The 17,875-nt window shown below is 38.7% G+C and overlaps 2 protein-coding genes and 1 long non-coding RNA gene across 3 annotated transcripts in view; 2 read left to right on the forward strand and 1 right to left on the reverse strand.

The window, feature by feature from the left end:
* LOC147567636 (uncharacterized) overlaps positions 1-17,875 on the forward strand; it is a 94,154-nt gene that overhangs the window by 69,717 nt on the left and 6,562 nt on the right. The gene's annotated exons all lie outside the window — the stretch shown is intronic.
* Positions 1-17,875, reverse strand: part of LOC147567637 (uncharacterized) — a 185,084-nt gene that overhangs the window by 67,474 nt on the left and 99,735 nt on the right. The gene's annotated exons all lie outside the window — the stretch shown is intronic.
* Positions 10,695-14,255, forward strand: LOC147567643 (uncharacterized). The gene is made up of 3 exons (XM_086652572.1): positions 10,695-11,477; positions 11,544-11,900; positions 14,244-14,255. The coding sequence occupies exons 1-3, from the start codon at positions 10,695-10,697 to the stop codon at positions 14,253-14,255; spliced, it is 1,152 nt and encodes a 383-aa protein (XP_086508698.1).

Genomic DNA, 17,875 nt, shown 5'->3' on the forward strand with positions numbered 1-17,875 from the left:
TACGTTCCTTTGATTGCAAAGCTCTAATATTTATGAGCTTTGAAGGTAATTAAGTTGGTCTAAATTTATGTTTATTCCTCAAATGACTAGTTAAAAATCAAAAGGTAAAACTATCTTGTCCTGCACAGTATTAAAAAGTGTCAGCGATTGATATAATGATCCTGGATTGTTTCACATATATTTGAAAAACACTAAATGTGCAACAACTTTTCTATCAAATTAAACTATTGTATATTATGAATAAAACTGTCAAACTAAAAGAAAACGTTATAATATTAAGTAAATGATTGTAAAACAAAATGTTATTTATGGCAAATAGAAAATCAAAGTAAAATCATTCCCACCTCATAGTTTTTTTTTTTGTTGAACACCTCATAGTTGTTTAACTAAATCAATTGAGGGTGACCTTAAGATTTGAGAGAATGTCCAAGAGTGTAAGAACCATAAGAAGTGACTAGAATAAACAAATATAAATTGCAAAATAATCCAAGATTGTGGAATTTGGAGTATGTAAAAATAGTGGTGCTCAATCAAATCTATAGACTAAAGGGCCTAAGAGAAGAGCCCAAAAGTCCCCTCGAACCAACCCCCTCCCCTCTTGCCTTTTGACAGAGTAGGATTGAAAGCATCGAGATGAATTCTACAGACCTCTTCCATTGTTCATAGACCAAATGATGGAGACCATCAAGACGGGCCTCACGACCGAACTAGTTAGAGGGCCTCATGGCCGAGTCCGTTAGGGTTAGAGTTTAGGAGTTTCTATGTTTTAGTATTTCCTACTAAGTCTAGGTTTAGAAGTTTCTATGTTTGAGTATCTTTGATATTTAGGAATCCTAATCTGAGTCTATCTAGAAGTTTCTAAGTTCCTATAAAAGGAAGTCAGGTCTGTCCTTGTTATTCAGATCAGAGAATATTATCAATCGAGTTTATTATTAATCAGGTTTATTGTTTTGTTCTTTACTTTATCAGTTTATTTACGTATTTTATCAGTTTATTTACGTATTTTATCATTGTAATAATGGTGGATTCCATTACTTTTACGCTTCCGTAACAATCTACATCAGCTGGTATTCAGAGCTTTAAAAATCTGGGAACAAAAGATGAAATTTTTTTCATGGATACATCTCTCCTTGAGTGTTGGAAAATTTTTCCACGGTTAGATTGGGATCCCTTTCGAGATTCAAAACAATTTTATGTTGATCCAAAATATGAAGAAAAAATTAATACCGTTTCTAAAATTCCTTTATTTGACGGTCAATATCATATAAATTTTTGGATTCAACATATGGAAGATTGGTTTATAAACCAAGAAGTCCATGACGAAGATAAGGTTTTTGTCAGCGAACAACACTTGTCTACAAGAGTCTGTGAAAAATTCAATGAGATGCAATGGAGACTCATTGATCAAGGCACATCGTTCATAGATAATTGGAATCAAGTGAAAAGTATTTTTCGATATGTTTTTCTCCCTTTAGATGAATACTTCTCCTATGAAGAATCTCGAATCGAATCGAGAAAATTTTCTGAAATTCAAAAACCCACTTTGTCCATTACGGTTAAAGGAAAGATTCTTGGTAAAACATATATTAGTTTTTCAATGACTGGGGAAGAAAAATCGACAAAAGAAGGAGTTCTTGACAAAAAGAACAAAATTTTCTCAATGACCGAGGAAAAAGAAGAACAAAGTGAATTATCCTCTTTTAGCGTGAAAAAGTCAGTTCATTATAGTTTAGATTTGATTAAGCCATATTCGAGTTTGGTTTATAAGCAACACGAAGACGAACGTGGGAAGATCGTTCAAGTGAAGAAATTCGAGGTTGATTTTTCCATAAAATATTATGTGGTGTTTGTGATCTTCTTCATCAAATTAAAAGATGACGGGAGATGTTGCAATTTGTTGGAAGTTTTTTTCCTACACTTATTTTTGCAAGATTCTTTGCACTATGAGATTGAAGCTAATGATTTCGTCCAAGTGGGTGTCCTTCGACCCCAATGCACCGTTCGCTCGAAGTGGGAATTAAGGATTGCAGTGTTGAGTCTCACTTGAGGGCAAGTTCGTTCTCGGTCGGGGAGTATGATGGAGACCATCAAGACGGGCCTCACGACCGAACTAGTTAGAGGGCCTCATGGCCGAGTTCGTTAGGGTTAGAGTTTAGGAGTTTCCATGTTTTAGTATTTCCTACTAAGTCTAGGTTTAGAAGTTTCTATGTTTGAGTATCTTTGATATTTAGGAATCCTAATTTGAGTCTATCTAGAAGTTTCTAAGTTCCTATAAAAGGAAGTCAGGTCTGTCCTTGTTATTCAGATCAGAGAATATTATCAATCGAGTTTATTATTAATCAGGTTTATTGTTTTGTTCTTTACTTTATCAGTTTATTTACGTATTTTATCAGTTTATTTACGTATTTTATCATTGTTATAATGGTGGATTCCATTACTTTTACGCTTCCGCAACAATCTACATCACCAAAGCAGAGCCCTTATTAGAGCCTATAGATTAATGCAAGGTCTAAGGCGATTTGGATGCTCGTGCTGACCTCCTATTTTAGGCTTCAAGTGATACTGAATTAAGAGATACGAGTGTATCTGTTACGACTAGAAAAGTTTTATTCATGTCCCTGCCACATGGCCTCTTTTAACCTAGTGATTCACCACTGCTATGTAAGCCTATATAAACAACACAGGTTTTGCTCTGAAAAAAACTGATATGTACCTCTCGATTATGATGTAGATTGTTGCGGAAGCGTAAAAGTAATGGAATCCACCATTAATATTAAACTAAACTAATGAAATAAAGCTGACGAAATAATAATTAAACGATAAATAAACGAAGAACAACTGAAATAATTAAAGAAGAAGATGCAATCAAGGAGATTTTATATTTGATAATTCAATTCAATGATTAACAAGACAGACTAGACTTCTCTTATATAGAGATTGTACTTTCCTAGATAGACTCATATAAAAGAATAAAGATAACTATTAAGGGATACTTTCCTTGATTGCTAAGATACTAAAATACTAAAACATAGAAACCCTAAATACTCAAACCTGGTAACTATACTCGTGCGGGCTTAGGCGGCGACTTGGCCGTTAGGCCCACTAGTACTCTGGCCGAGAGGCCCACTAGAATAATGGTCGCCATCATACTCCCCCACTGAGAAACAACTTGCTCCCGAGTTGGTGTCGCCATAAAACGGATCATCCAGGTAATACAGATATATATTGACGATGTGGAAGGTAACTTTGGTGACGATTTTGAAGGCAATCCTTAGTTCCCACTTTGCACGAAATTTGCCAAAAAGTCGAAGAAGACAAATATGGAGAAAATCATTGACTAAAATCCAAAACCCACGAAGCGATAGATCCCGCGAAATCAATTGTATGAAACAAACATCTAACAAATTTCGATTCTCCTGTCATCTAGTAATTCGATGAATATGATCATAAACACCACATTATTGTCTACAGAAAAATCCATTATGAATTTGGTCATCCAATCTATCACGTTCCAAACCTCCGTTCTGTTAATACCAACCTTAATTATACTATCGAGGTCCCGACCAACGCGTGAAGAATAAACAATGTTGATCTTGTCATCTTCCCACGGTAACACTTGCCACTTAACAATCTTCAAGGTGTGAAGTAACATGAACCAATATGAAGAGAGACTTATTGCAATTCCCCAAAGTTCTTCACCAAGAGACGAATTATCAACAAAACCAACTCTAAGAAAGGTAACGATATGGAAATATGTAGTGTCGCTATGGCTCTCAAAAACTAGCTTCCCACGTTCATCATCGTGAAGTTTGTAAATAGTAACTTTATCAGAACTTGTCAAGTTGGGCAATACCGTAGTTAAATCTTCCCTTACTCGAAAAAACCGGGTAGTTGAAAAACCTCTTAAGAACATTTTATCGAACAGGTGATAGGCACCATCGACTAAGTTCCAGGAATAAACCCAACAGTATTGAATCGGTCCATGAATGTTCCCAAAACCAAAATCAGTAACACGTTTATAGTTATCAGTGATTTCAAACTGTAGAGCTGTGTATTGGAACAATGCACTTCTTTGTTTAGGAAGAAGTGAGAAGAGGGACTCCATGAAAGCCGAATCAGAATTCACTTTATCGACTTCAAAAATACCCTCTTCAATGGTGAGAAGAGAGACATCAAAAGTACCGCCACCAAGATCAAAGATCAAAGCATTCTTTTTGCCAACACTCGATGTTTTCTTATCAAGACCATAAGCAGTAGCATTAAGACCAGGAATCACAACAACATCTTGTGTCCCTTGTCGTTTAGAAACATTAAAGTAAGCAGGGACACTTACAACATCATTCTTGGTGAGAGTTAGCGAAAAGGAGACATGAGAGTCAACCCAACTCATCTTCATTATGTTGTTTCCTGTGAACCCCAACTCATGGACAATAAATTCTATTAGCCCAAGGAGTTTGTCAACTCCTCCAAAGCATAACCTGGAGAAGCAAGCTTGAATTATTTTTCCACTTACTTGTTGGGTAGATTTAACTGCCAAAATTGTGAGGCCAAGGTAGTGGTTTTGATCGATCTTATCGGCAGTATAATGCCACTTAGTAACTAGTCTCGTTGCACCTTGTTCTAGGTATTGGTTAATTGTCACAGTAATAGTGGGTGGAACCAAAACTAACCTGACTTTCCATAAGATTGGCTGATCGAAATTGTAGTTCTTCATGCAAGTCTTCTCGGTTATATAACCCATAAAAGTTTGACCATAACCTCCTTCACCTTTGTTGTAATCAGGATTCAAATTTATAATTTCACGTTCATCGTGAAATTCTTCTTTAGTATCAAAGGAATCATCTTCTTTTATTACTTCTTTATGGTTGAAAGATATAAGAGCCGTGGAAGAAGGTTGTGGTTCGCCGGGTAAAAAATAACAATCAAGATAATTAACTTTGAGAGTTTGAATAGCATAACCAACACAATCATTCCAAAAATTCGGGTGTAATTGAATTTTAAGAGAAGAAATCAATGGCGACACAGATTGAGGCGGAAGAATTTTATGATTCGAAACAACTAATTCTTCTCCCGGAATCATATATGGATCAAACAACTTATTCGGGCTTGTGTTAGTCAATTGAATTTCTTCTTCTTGATCTGTCTCATCGAAATTTTCTTCCTCCATTATTGAAAAACTAGGATTTTTTTTTATCAAAAACCTCTCCTTCAATAATATCGACCATGGTAGTCGAAGGAATTTCGGATAATAATTTGTTCGATTGGATTTGAGATTCTATAAAAGATAAGTATTCATGTAAAGGGAGAAAAGGATATCGAAAAATACTTTTCACTTCATCCCAATAATCTACGAACGATTTTCCTTCATTAACGAGTCTCCATTGCATCTCGTTGTATTTTTCATAGACTCTTGTAGACAAGTGTTGTTCAAGAATAAAAGCCTTATCTTCATCACGAACCTCTTGGTTTATAAACCAATCTTCCATCTGCTGAATCCAAAAATCTATATGATATTGATAATCAAACATAGAAGTTTTGGAAACAACATTAATTTTTTTTTGATCTTTTGGATCAACATAGAGTTGTTGTGCATCTCTAAAAGGATCCCAACCTAAACGCGGAAGATTTTTCCAACATTCAAGATGAGAAGTATCTAAAAAAAAATTTATCTGTTCCCAGATTCTTGAAGCTCTGAATAGCAGCTGATGTAGATTGTTGCGGAAGCGTAAAAGTAATAGAATCCACCATTATTATTAAACTAAACTAATGAAATAAAGCTGACGAAATAATAATTAAACGATAAATAAACGATTGACGGTGACCTTAAGATTTGAGAGAATGTCCAAGAGTGTAAGAACCATAAGAAGTGACTAGAATAAACAAATATAAATTGCAAAATAATCCAAGATTGTGGAATTTGGAGTATGTAAAAAATAGTGGTGCTCAATCAAATCTATAGACTAAAGGGCCTAAGAGAAGAGCCCAAAAGTCCCCTGCAACCAACCCCCTCCCCTCTTGCCTCTTGACAGAGTAGGATTGAAAGCATCGAGCTGAATTCTACAGACCTCTTCTATTGTTCATAGACCAAAGCAGAGCCCTTATTAGAGCCTATAGATTAATGCAAGGTCTAAGGCGATTTGGATGCTCGTGCTGACCTCCTATTTTAGGCTTCAAGTGATACTAAATTAAGAGATACGAGTGTATCTGTTACGATTAGAAAAGTTTTATTCATGTCCCTGCCACATGGCCTCTTTTAACCTAGTGATTCACCACTGCAATGTAAGCCTATATAAACAACACAGGTTTTGCTCTGAAAAAAACTGATATGTACCTCTCGATTATGATGTAGATTGTTGCGGAAGCGTAAAAGTAATGGAATCCACCATTATTATTAAACTAAACTAATGAAATAAAGCTGACGAAATAATAATTAAACGATAAATAAACGAAGAACAACTGAAATAATTAAAGAAGAAGATGCAATCAAGGAGATTTTGTATTTGATTATTCAATTCAATGATTAACAAGACAGACTAGACTTCTCTTATATAGAGATTATACTTTCCTAGATAGACTCAAATAAAAGAATAAAGATAACTATTAAGGGATACTTTCCTTGATTGCTAAGATACTAAAATACTAAAACATAGAAACCCTAAATACTCAAACCTGGTAACTATACTCATGCAGGCTTAGGCGGCGACTTGGCTGTTAGGCCCACTAGTACTCTGGCCGAGAGGCCCACTAGAATGATGGTCGCCATCAGATTACCTAGACTTTAAACCTACAACACAGGACTAACTTAAGCGTCTGAGTGCCTTTGCAAGTACCCATTCTCCTCACTGGTGGCAGGACGAATTACAACTCGAAGGTACAACGGCAGCTTAGGATGATTTTCCGGGAATCAATTCTCAACATCATCATTTTGGTGCTAGAGGAAGGGGAATCAATGCGGGAACCCCTACATTCGTATACACGAATATTGAAGGAGATGTCCTTTGACCAAAGATGCAATGCGAGTAATTTGTCGGATAGGACAATTGATGAAGAAGATCATCAAGTCCGGATGATTTAGGGGTCGTAGTATTTACCTTGAATCCAACTACGATCGTCGAATCACGAAGCGATGCACGGCTAACTTCGTCCGGATCCTACATCGGTTTACACCAAAGAGTATCAATTTGATCGGAAGATATGACTAGAGGGATGTGACATATAACCATGGGTAAGACCCATAAATATGTCCAAAAGGTCTAAAAGAAGTTTAGGCGAAGATAATACAAAAGACCTGAATAAAGGGAATTTGGGTCGGGCACCAAAAGGGAGATTTTGGGCCCAAAAGAAGACCGACCATGCTTGGCCGTGTGCCTCTATAAGGGCCGATCAGATCTGGCCAATATGGGCATGCTATGGTCGGCCAAGAGAGAGAGAGAATGGAAAATAGCAACTAGTTGTTATTTTTAACTATTTCCTAAATCTTATTCACAAGGGCAGAAAAGCTCAACCTATAACCAGACTCGAGGTAAAGTAAGGGAAATAACATATATAACGGAAGTATATTAGTCACAATAAGTAAAAATAACAAAAAAAAAAGTAATAAGAGAATATTCCTTTTCTTTCATTAGTAGAGTTTTATTTCAATAGTCAAAAGAGGTAGCATGATGAGACATGAAAATGTCCCATCTGAATCTCTTAATTCGGGTTAGTTAGTCCAGTTCGAGCGGTTGCTCTGATCATTTGTTTGATTTTCCTTCTCAGGTGTCTTTTACGGAGTTCGGTGTGGAAAACAGTTAAAATCAGGAGAAAGACACACAGGAGGGGCAGTTTGGTCATTTGCTGATTTTGGAAATTTTGACACTCGGATGAAAGGAGAGTCCTTAACGAGTCCGTAGGCGAAAACGGAAGTCGAATCGGAGTCCGGGTGCTAAATATGGACCAAGTCGAAGTGTGAGTCAAAGTCTTTTGACCTAGGTGAAGCAAAGACCAACCAGGGACACGTGGTGCGTAGGTGGAGGAAAATCTGACGGTCTGGATGGTATTAGGGCTAATTTCTGTTACTTGGACGGTGCAATTCGGGATTCACTATGAACATGTTTCCATGTATACGCACCCATGCTATTTGCGCATGTACTATGACCAGGTAGCGAAATCCAACGGTCGAATCTCTTCACGCACACATGGCGTCATCAGCAGTGGGCGTTGTGCCTTTATTGATCCAGCCGCGAAGCACTGAATATGTCGTTTATCAACCAGCAATACGTGATCTCTCTCTCTCTCCCTTATCTTCTCTCAAATTCAAATTCAAGATAATGGAGGATAACAACAACAAGGGTTGTTCAGATTTGATTTGGGGTTTTTGGCCGGGTCTATACAAGAGAGAAACAGAACCGAAAGGGAGGAGGATTTGAAAAGAAAGAGATCTTCTCGGCTGAGGGACTTCACGGTTTTGGAGAGAGAACCGAGAGATTTCGGTTGGTTTTCTTTTTCTATAAAACAGAAGAGCTCGGCTGAAGAAGGGGGACGTTTTTGGAGATAGAACAGTAGAGAGAGAGAGAGAGAGAGAGAGAGAGAGAGAGAGAAGTTTTTAAGCTGAGATCATTATATTTTCTTTTTTCGATGGTATTCTCTTTATTTGTGAGAGATAGAGAGATTACAGAGAGAGAAGAGAGAGAGATTGTAGAGGGATATCACGGTTTAGAGTTTTTAAAAACAGAGTTCATTATATCTCGGTTTGATTAGTTTCTTTTCTGTTTATCTTGCTTTGTTTTCTTTTTCTTGGTGAGAGAGAGAGATTACAGAGAGAGGGAGAGAGATTAAATAAGAGATAAAGAAAGAAACAGGAGGTTAGAGAGAGAAAGAAAGTTGAAGAAGATGAGAAAATAGTTTTCTCAAGGAGAATTCATTTCCGGGAAGACGAGAAAATCATTTCCCAGAGGGTGCGTTTGGCAGAATTCTTGGAGAAACAGAAGGAAATCAATTCCTTAAGGCTCTGTTTGGCTGCAAAATCAGTAAGAAATCCGACTTTTTCTACTTTTCTCCCATATTTTATGTAGTTAAACTTATATCTATCATCATGAGAAACTAATTTTTTCATCTAGGGTTTAGATGAAATCCATAACGAGAATTTGATCAATCCGATTTATATGTAAGTCAATTAATTTTTAGATTAAATCTCCATATCTTTTATAGTTCTTATTGCTTCTACTGATAATATCTTCCGGATTCTAGAGCGTTCATGTGATAGAACCCGAGTAAAATAAAGAACTTAGTTGACTAAGGCAAATACATCGTCTTTAGGATTGTCACGTGGATGGATTCAAAAACCCTAGGTTCCCCTTTTCTGAATATCAACTTATTTGTTTTCTTTTGAGTTATATTTGCTATTCTTTTTATTTGAATCATATTACCAATCAAACCACTTTTGAAAATCACAATAGTTTTAAGATTAAATTGAGTTTGACTTAGTCTCTGAGGAACAAACCAGTCTTACCGAGAAATTACAACTTGACACCCGTGCTCTTGCGGGTGTAGACCTATTTAGGGTAACCTTTTAGGCCCATCAAGTTTTTGGCGCCGCTGCCGGGGACTTAGTTTAAATTTAATCTAATTTTATTTCTATTTTTGGTAAGTTCTTATTTTTGGACACTTTTACTTGCTTTTTCTGTTTTTGGTGTAGAAAAAACACTAAGGAACAAAGGAGAAGGCGCAACAAGGAGAGGAGCTCAAGAAGAAGAACTTACATTTTATTTTTAGTATTTTTTATTTTTTTTTGTGAGAGAGAGACTTTTAGACTTTCTAGTTTTTTTTTTTATTTTTGTAAAGTTTTGACCCTAAATTGGAGGGCTTAATTAAATTGTAACCGAAAACCAAAATGAAGCCTCGGGTTGGAACACTCGCGGGTCATCTACAAAGGTCATCGCCCGTCTTGAACGGGAGGTAAATTTCTTGAACACCCACGAATCTCCTGTCAGTGGGTTTTTTGTGAATTCGTGTGCTTAATTGCTGTGACCGGACTGTTTAGTGTAATCATTCTAGTAAGGGCACTAGACCCAGTTACAAGATAGGAGACGGATTTCATCACCGTTCTCTTGCCCACATAGGTAACAACATTCACGATCCTAAACCTCACCTAAAAAGCTAAAATCTGATTTAGACATTAGCCCCTAAGATCTCGAGCTCATAGGATCTTTGAAACGATTCAGGGACTTAATATTTATTTGAGCATTCCTAAAGGGCAAGTTCATTCAACTCTTTATAAGGTCGCCTCGAGAAGAGGAAACGTTACCAGGTTGGACGGCTATCACAACGTTCATCGTTGGTCGTCTCCAGGAGTTGTTTGACCGTAGTACTTGGACGGAGTAACCCTCATAAACATTATAGTTCAAGCTTCGTTACGAAGTAGGAGCTGTCTAGATTTGTAGGGTGAATCTGACAAACCTGTCTATTGTCTAGATTTTGTTTAGGTTGCTTGGTGGAGTCAGCCTGATTGTGTTTGCTTTCCTATAGGTTCCTCGTAGTGATTCTTTGGTTCGAATATCCTGGGTCGTTGGGCTCTAGTTATGCCCAATAGATATCGTGATAAGAGAGGTCGTTTCATCAGTAGAGAAACACATTTAAGTAATCTTTTAGCGAATCTCTCTTTGAGTGACACTATAGGTGAAAATCTAAACCAAGCCAGGGATGGAAATCAGCTTATGACACTCAGGGATTACATGAATCCCACTAGAACGTGTCAACCGTCATGCATACAGTTACCCCAATGCATGACTCAATTCGAGTTGAAACCGAGCACTATTCAAATGCTCCCTGTTTTCCGTGGGGTTGAGAACGAGAATCCCTACTACCATGTTAGGGATTTCGAAGAAATCTGTGGGACAATGAATTTCCCCAATATGCCTGACGAAATATTGAGACTTAGGTTGTTCCCTTTCTCACTGAAGGAGAAAGCAAAATCTTGGTTGTATGCCTTACAACCCCATTCCATTACTACATTGGAAGAATTGAGCAGTGCATTCCTTCTGAAATTCTTCCCGAAACACAAAACTACCTCTTTAAGGCAAAGTCTTAACAGTTTTGTACAGCAAGAAGGAGAATCTCTCTATAAATATCTTGAGAGATTTAAAGAAATCTTACTACAGTGTCCACACCATGGTTTTGAAAAAATAAGATTAGTCCAGATTCTCTATGACGGACTAGATTACCCAACTACATCCATGGTAGAATCATTCTGTAGTGGCGGGTTCATCAGTAAAACCGCCGATGAGTGCATGGCATTTCTAGAAGAGTTGGCTGAGAAATCCCAGCAATGGGAAACTTCTAGAGGATCTCCTACTAGGGCTAATCCTACTCCGAATAAAGCTGGCATCTATAGAGTTGATGAGTCAGATCTTAAACTCGCCGCCATGACGAGAAGGATAGAAGCCCTAGAACTTGGTCAACCTAAAGCATTCAGGGAGGATCCCACTCAAGCCATGAGTGTTGGAAATGAATCCATCTCTTATCCGTGCTCGGTCTGTGGAGACCCATCTCATACTGGAAATAAGTGTACCCTATTCTTTGTTCCTGACGAAAAAGAGCATGCTAATGCTCTTTATCTAAACTCTAGGCAAGATAACCGTCAGAAATATGATCCTTATTCGAACACTTATAATCCGGGTTGGAGAAATCACCCCAATTTTTCTTGGTCAAAGGGTCAGGGTCAGGGCCAGATTAGTAGTTCAATGAACCCTCCTGGGTTTAATGCTCCTAGGAATCCTTATGCTCAGAACCAGGGTCAATCTAGTACCCAATATCCTTCTCAGAACAAAGAGTCTTTAGAGGAAACCATGAAGCAGCTAGCTAAGGCCCAAATGGAGTTTGCACAACAGACCAACCAGACTATATCTTGTCTAAGAACCGAGGTAGGTCAACTTACAGAAGCCCTTAGGCAGAGAGAACAGGGTATATTTCCTAGTCAACCAGAGCCAAATCCGAAGGGTAAAATGTCGATGGACCAGGCCAATGCAGTAACCACCCTTAGAAGTGGTAGGGCAATTGACAATAAGGTATGAGTTCCCGAAGATAGTGAACCAAACTCTGAACCACCAACCTTACCAACTAGTACCCCTAGTAAAGAGCCTGTGAAGGCTCCTGAGTCTGAAAACCTACCCATTGTGCCTGAGCCATATGTTCCTAGAGCCCCTTATCCTCAGCGTCTGGTAGAACCTAAGAAGAAGTCTCTGTTTGAGGAGATAATGGAAATGTTCAAACAGGTTAGTGAAGGAGTTGAAGGAGATGTCCTTCGACCAAGGTGACAATGCGAACAATTTTTCGGATAGGATAGTTGATGTGGAAGATCATCAAGTCCGATTGATTTAGGGATCGTAGAGTTGTAGCTAGAGACCAACTACGATCGTCGAATTACGAAGTAATTCGCGGCTAACTTCGATCGGATCCTACAACGGGTTACACATAAGAGTGTCAAGTTGATCTAGGATATGACTAGTGGGAGTGAGATATAACAATGGGAATGTCCCATAAACATATCTCATAGGCCTAAAAAGGAATTAGGCAAAGATAGTACAAAAAGGCCAAAAACAGGATTTTTGGGCCTTAGCCTATTCGGGCACTTCTAGGGCTCGGATTGGGAGGACTTTTGGAGGGACGTTTCCTTATGTTATGAACATTAAATCTGCCAATTTTGGCTGGGTTTGTACGTCAGCTCCTTAGGGAATTGAGAAAATACCAATAGTTGCTATTTTCGACTATTTCCCTAAATCTTATTCTAAAGGGTGTTTTGGGAAACCTAAAAGGAGGTGGATTCTCATTAGGGTTCTATATAAACACTTTTAGGGCAGAGAATAAGGTGTGGAATTTCTCTCTAAGCTTTCTTACTCTACCACATCAAGTAGAGAGGAGAAAGTGAGCTAATTCCCATTAACTATCTATCTAGTCAAGAAGAAAGGAGTTTTTCTTCCTACCACCATTGGTGTGCTAGCTATACAACAAGGTGGGAGATCAAATTGATTGCTCGTGTCCCAAGTAGAGGAGCTACACTTGAAGCTCTTGATCTTCTCATAAGCAATTGGAAAGGTTCGAGGGAAAACTAGCGAATAAGGTATTTATCTTTCTAGTTTTAATTAATGATTATCATAGGCTTATGCATGTGATCCTGGGAATACTAGTGTAGACATTAGATGTCTTATTTCCACTATAAACACTAGTAGAAGGGTGTAAAACTCAACAGTGGCGTCAGAGCCTCTTGCAATTAGCCTATCTTATCTGAGTTTTGGACCAATTCCATGCTTTTCTAGATAGATTATTGTGTTTAAAAGTGTTTTGAACACAAAACTTTGATTAATTTCGGATAAGATTCAAGTATTTGTCAAAAGATTTCAAAATTTGTTCTTGAAAAGAGTTTCAAAACCTAAAATTTTTATCCAAATTGGTTTGATTAAAAGAGTTGTTTTTAAGTTTTTGGAAATAGCAATTTAGAATTGCAACACACAAAAAAATAAAAAAAAACGGAACTATTGAGTTTTAGAAACTCAATGGGTCCGGCCAGGAAGCTTCCTGGCCGGACCAGTCGCCTTGAGGACGCGTCTGGAAGACGCATCCCAGACTGCTGGTGGATGCGTCTTCCATACGCGTCCAGTAGCTACCACCAGACGCGTCTTGGAGACGCGTCTGGGGTCCTGGGTGTCTCGGACTAAGTCCGAGACACCTAGTGCTGGTCCGGTCCAGCACCAGATGCGTCAAGGACGCGTTTGGTGCTTGGACTAGCGTCCTAGCTCCGACCAGGACGAGATCAAGCCTATTGGCCTCGGCTCTGACATGCCGGCCCTATGGGTTGTGCCATATCCGGACCTTGTCCAAGCCCTTTTGTGGGCTTGGGCCGGGACTTGTCTAGGACTTGTCCCGGGTTTTTCAAGGCTTTTCGGACCACGAAAAGGGATCATTTTTCGAGTGGGAGTTTTATCCAAATTTTCTCCCAAATTCCAATCCAAATATTTCCGAAATTAACCCGGGCCATTCAAGGCCCAAACGGAATTTCTGTTTAAAATCAGATTTTAAAATCAAACCAAGACGCCTTTGATGTAGACTTAAGGTACGTACATGACATATGGATGTCGACAAAAGTATCTCCCGGATATACATTCATATATAATTGTTAGCCTTGAAATATATTATATGATTGCATGTGATGTGAATGCGGAAACTAGTATGGCCATAGAATTTAATTCTTATTCATGTTTTAAGCACAGATGGGTGCATAATTTGTAATAATTTTAATTTCAAGTTTACACGATCTGCGAATCGTTTGAGTCTTGTAATTAGAGTTTAGGGTTTATCAGTCCATTGATGAAACCCAAGGAGGAAATCTAAAGGCGAGTGGGAGAAATCAATGGAGGTTCAAAGATGGAGATCTAGACGAACTAAAAGGCGAAACAAGAAGCAAACGAAAGGAGATTAGATCTTCTAGGTTAGGGGCCATACTAGGATCCATATGTGCTTGGTTTACTTTCTCGCGCGCATTTACTTACCTTTTACGCCTTATGTCGTGGATGTTAGTTAGGCTAATTAGTTCACTAAAACGAACGCCAGACTAGCGTAAAAGTCCCTAAAAGTAATTTTGAGTACAGTGCCTATCCAAATTAAGACACTCCTTGCGCCCTTGTTCGAGGAAGGTGGGTCGGCCTTCGCAGAGTACCTCCTCTTGCTGGGTTTTACACCCTTCTACTAGTGTTTAAAGCGGAAATAAGACATCTAATGTCTACACTAGTATTCCCAGGATCACATGCATAAGCCTATGATAATCATTAATTAAAACTAGAAAGATAAATACTTTATTCGCTAGTTTTCCCTCGAACCTTTCCAATTGCTTATGAGAAGACCAAGAGCTTCAAGTGTAGCTCCTCTACTTGGGACACGAGCAATCAATTTGACCTCCCACTTTGTTGTATAGCTAGCACACCAATGGTGGTTGGAAGAAGAACTCCTTTCTTCTTGACTAGATAGATAGTTAATGGGAATTAGCTCACTTTCTCCTCTCTACTTGATGTGGTAGAGTAAGAAAGCTTAGAGAGAAATTCCACTCCTTATTCTCTGCCCTAAGAGTGTTTATATAGAACCCCAATAAGAATCCACCTCCTTTTAGGTTTCCTAAAACACCCTTTAGAATAAGATTTAGGGAAATAGTCGAAAATAGCAACTATTGGTATTTTCTCAATTACCTAAGGAGGAGTTGTCCAAACACCACGAAAATTGGCAGATATAATTTTTATTATATCATCAACCAACCCTCCAAAATTCAGCCCAATCCGAGTCCTAGAAGTACCCGAACCGGTCTAGGCCCAAAAACCCTGTTTTTGGCCTTTTGTACTATCTTTGCCTAATTCCTTTTTAGGCCTATGAGATATGTTTATGGGACACTCCCATGATTATATCTCACTCCCACTAGTCATATCCTAGATTAATTTGTCACTCTTATGTGTAACCCGTTGTAGGATCCGATCGAAGTTAGCCGCGAATTACTTCGTAATTCGACGATCGTAGTTGGTCTCTAGCTACAACACTACGATCCCTAAATCAATCGGACTTGATGATCTTCCACATCAATTTTCCTATCCGACAAATTGTTCGCATTATCACCTTGGTCGAAGGACATCTCCTTCAAGTCCTTCAGACTCCCACTTGGACGTAGAATAAGTACAATGCTCGATTCCCATGTCACTTAGTATTCCATCTGATATGTCACGTCATTCAGACTTTCTTGATCTCGAGTACAACTGTCAAAACAAATGATTAACTTTTAATCCATTTGAGCACGGCCATGCATTTTCAGTTGTTGCTCGTCAAGTGGCCCGAGGACACTGCATCCTAACATGGTTAGGAGGACATAATCCATTCTTGCGCTCCCACTCAACTTCATGTATATCATGTCCTTCCCAGTATCCGTTTTTATAACCTCCTTTTACGGTGCGGCGTTTAACGGAACCAAAGTCAGACATTCTTTACATAAGATGAGCTGAGTACTCATGTTTTGAGGAATCTCTTCAATCTTGTCTTTATGAGAAGTTTGACGATTTCATCATTCTTTGGATGAACTTCTCATGTTGAGGGTTATTCCAGCGTATAATCCTTATTATGCACTCACGTAGTCGAATCGAATACACTATCCCTATAGCCCATGAAACTGCGCTATCCCATCGACTCCCGTACTAGTCTTCGTGAGTCATTGTTGTCCATGCAATGACCTGGATTAGGGAATTGATAATGAATCACTCCAAGTTCACTTAGTAGGGTTTCATTCATCAGATCACGTATCTGACAAGCCTACTCGGAGCGTTTTCTTTATCGTGCCATTCCCCAATGCGCTTTATACCAATGTCCCTCATGTGTGAATCATGTTTGGGCTGAGGTAACGGTTTGGTCAACGGATCTGCAACGTTATCATCCGTATGAACCTTGCAAATTACCACATCTTTTCTTTCTATGATTTCTCTAATCAAGTGGTACTTCCTTTGGATATGTTTGGATTTTTAGTGCGCTCTTGTTTTTTTGGCTTGGGCTATTGCTCCGTTGTCGTCACAATAGAGAGTTACGCCCTCTTTTATGCCAGGTACGACACCAAGTTCTATCATGACCTTCTTGATCCAAACTATTTCCTTTGCAGCTTCCGAGGCCGCTAGGTATTCTGCTTCAGTGGTAGAGTCTGCAACTGAGCTCCGCTTGGAACTTTTCCAACATACCGCTCCTCCATTCAGATAGTAGACGAACCCAGATTGTGATTTGAAGTCGTCTTTATCCGTTTGAAAGCTTGCATCCACATGGCCTACAACCTTTAGTGTATCTTCCCTGCCATATACTAGGAAATGATCCTTAGTCCTTTTCAGGTACTTTAGGATATTCTTGGCGGCGTTCCAGTGCGCTTGGCCTGGATTTGATTGGTAACGGCTACACATGCTCAAAGCATATGAGACGTCTGGGCGAGTGCAGATCATGGCGTACATGATTGATCCTATTGCCGAAGCATAGGGTACTTTCATCATGTGTGCTAGCTCATCAGGACTCTTAGAACACTGATCTTTGCTAAGCACCATACCATGTGACATGGGAAGGAATCCTATTTTTGAATTTGTCATCTCGAACCATTGAAGAATCTTATCTATATAAGTTTCTTGACTAAGTCCGATCATCCTCCTTGATCTATCTCTATAGATCTTGATTCCCAATATGTATTCTGCTTCCCCTAGGTCCTTCATAGAGAAGCATTTCCGAAGCCAGTCTTTAACTGATTCCAACATCGGAATATTGTTTCCTATGATTAATATGTCATCGACATAAAGGACTAAGAAAACTAGGTTGCTCCCACTAACCTTCTTGTAAACACAAGATTCTTCTGCATTCTTGAGAAATCCAAATTCTTTGATTTTTTCGTCGAATCGAAGATTCCAACTCCGGCTTGCTTGCTTGAGTCCATAAATGGATTTCTTAAGCTTGCAAACTTTTCCAGCATTTTTGGAATCTACAAAACCTTCGGGTTTTGTCATGTACACATCCTCTTCCAAGTGTCCGTTCAGGAAGGCGGTCTTGACATCCATTTGCCAAATCTCATAATCATAATGAGCTGCAATTGCTAGAATAATCCGAATGGATTTAAGCATTGCGACAGGTGAAAAGGTTTCATCATAGTCTATACCATGAATCTGTTTGTATCCTTTTGCCACGAGTCTAGCTTTGAAAACGCTAACGTTTCCATCCTTGTCAGTTTTTACTTTGAAAACCCATTTGCATCCGATTGGTGTTGCTCCATCGGGCAAATCGATCAAGTTCCATACTTGATTTTCTGACATGGAATCCATTTTCGATCTCATGGCCTTTAGCCATTTTTCGG

The sequence above is a fragment of the Eschscholzia californica genome, unplaced genomic scaffold (assembly GCF_041429995.1).
Source record: "Eschscholzia californica isolate CP2 unplaced genomic scaffold, dmEscCali1.0.p SCAF_1, whole genome shotgun sequence".
In the NCBI taxonomy this organism is placed as follows: domain Eukaryota; kingdom Viridiplantae; phylum Streptophyta; class Magnoliopsida; order Ranunculales; family Papaveraceae; genus Eschscholzia; species Eschscholzia californica.

Bases quoted from the DNA above. Each gene is read 5' to 3' on its own strand.
- LOC147567643 (XM_086652572.1), top strand. From the start codon at position 10,695: ATGACACTCAGGGATTACATGAATCCCACTAGAACGTGTCAACCGTCA. The intron at 11,478-11,543 runs GTTGGAAATGAA...ACTGGAAATAAG, and splicing joins ATCCCACTCAAGCCATGAGT to TGTACCCTATTCTTTGTTCC.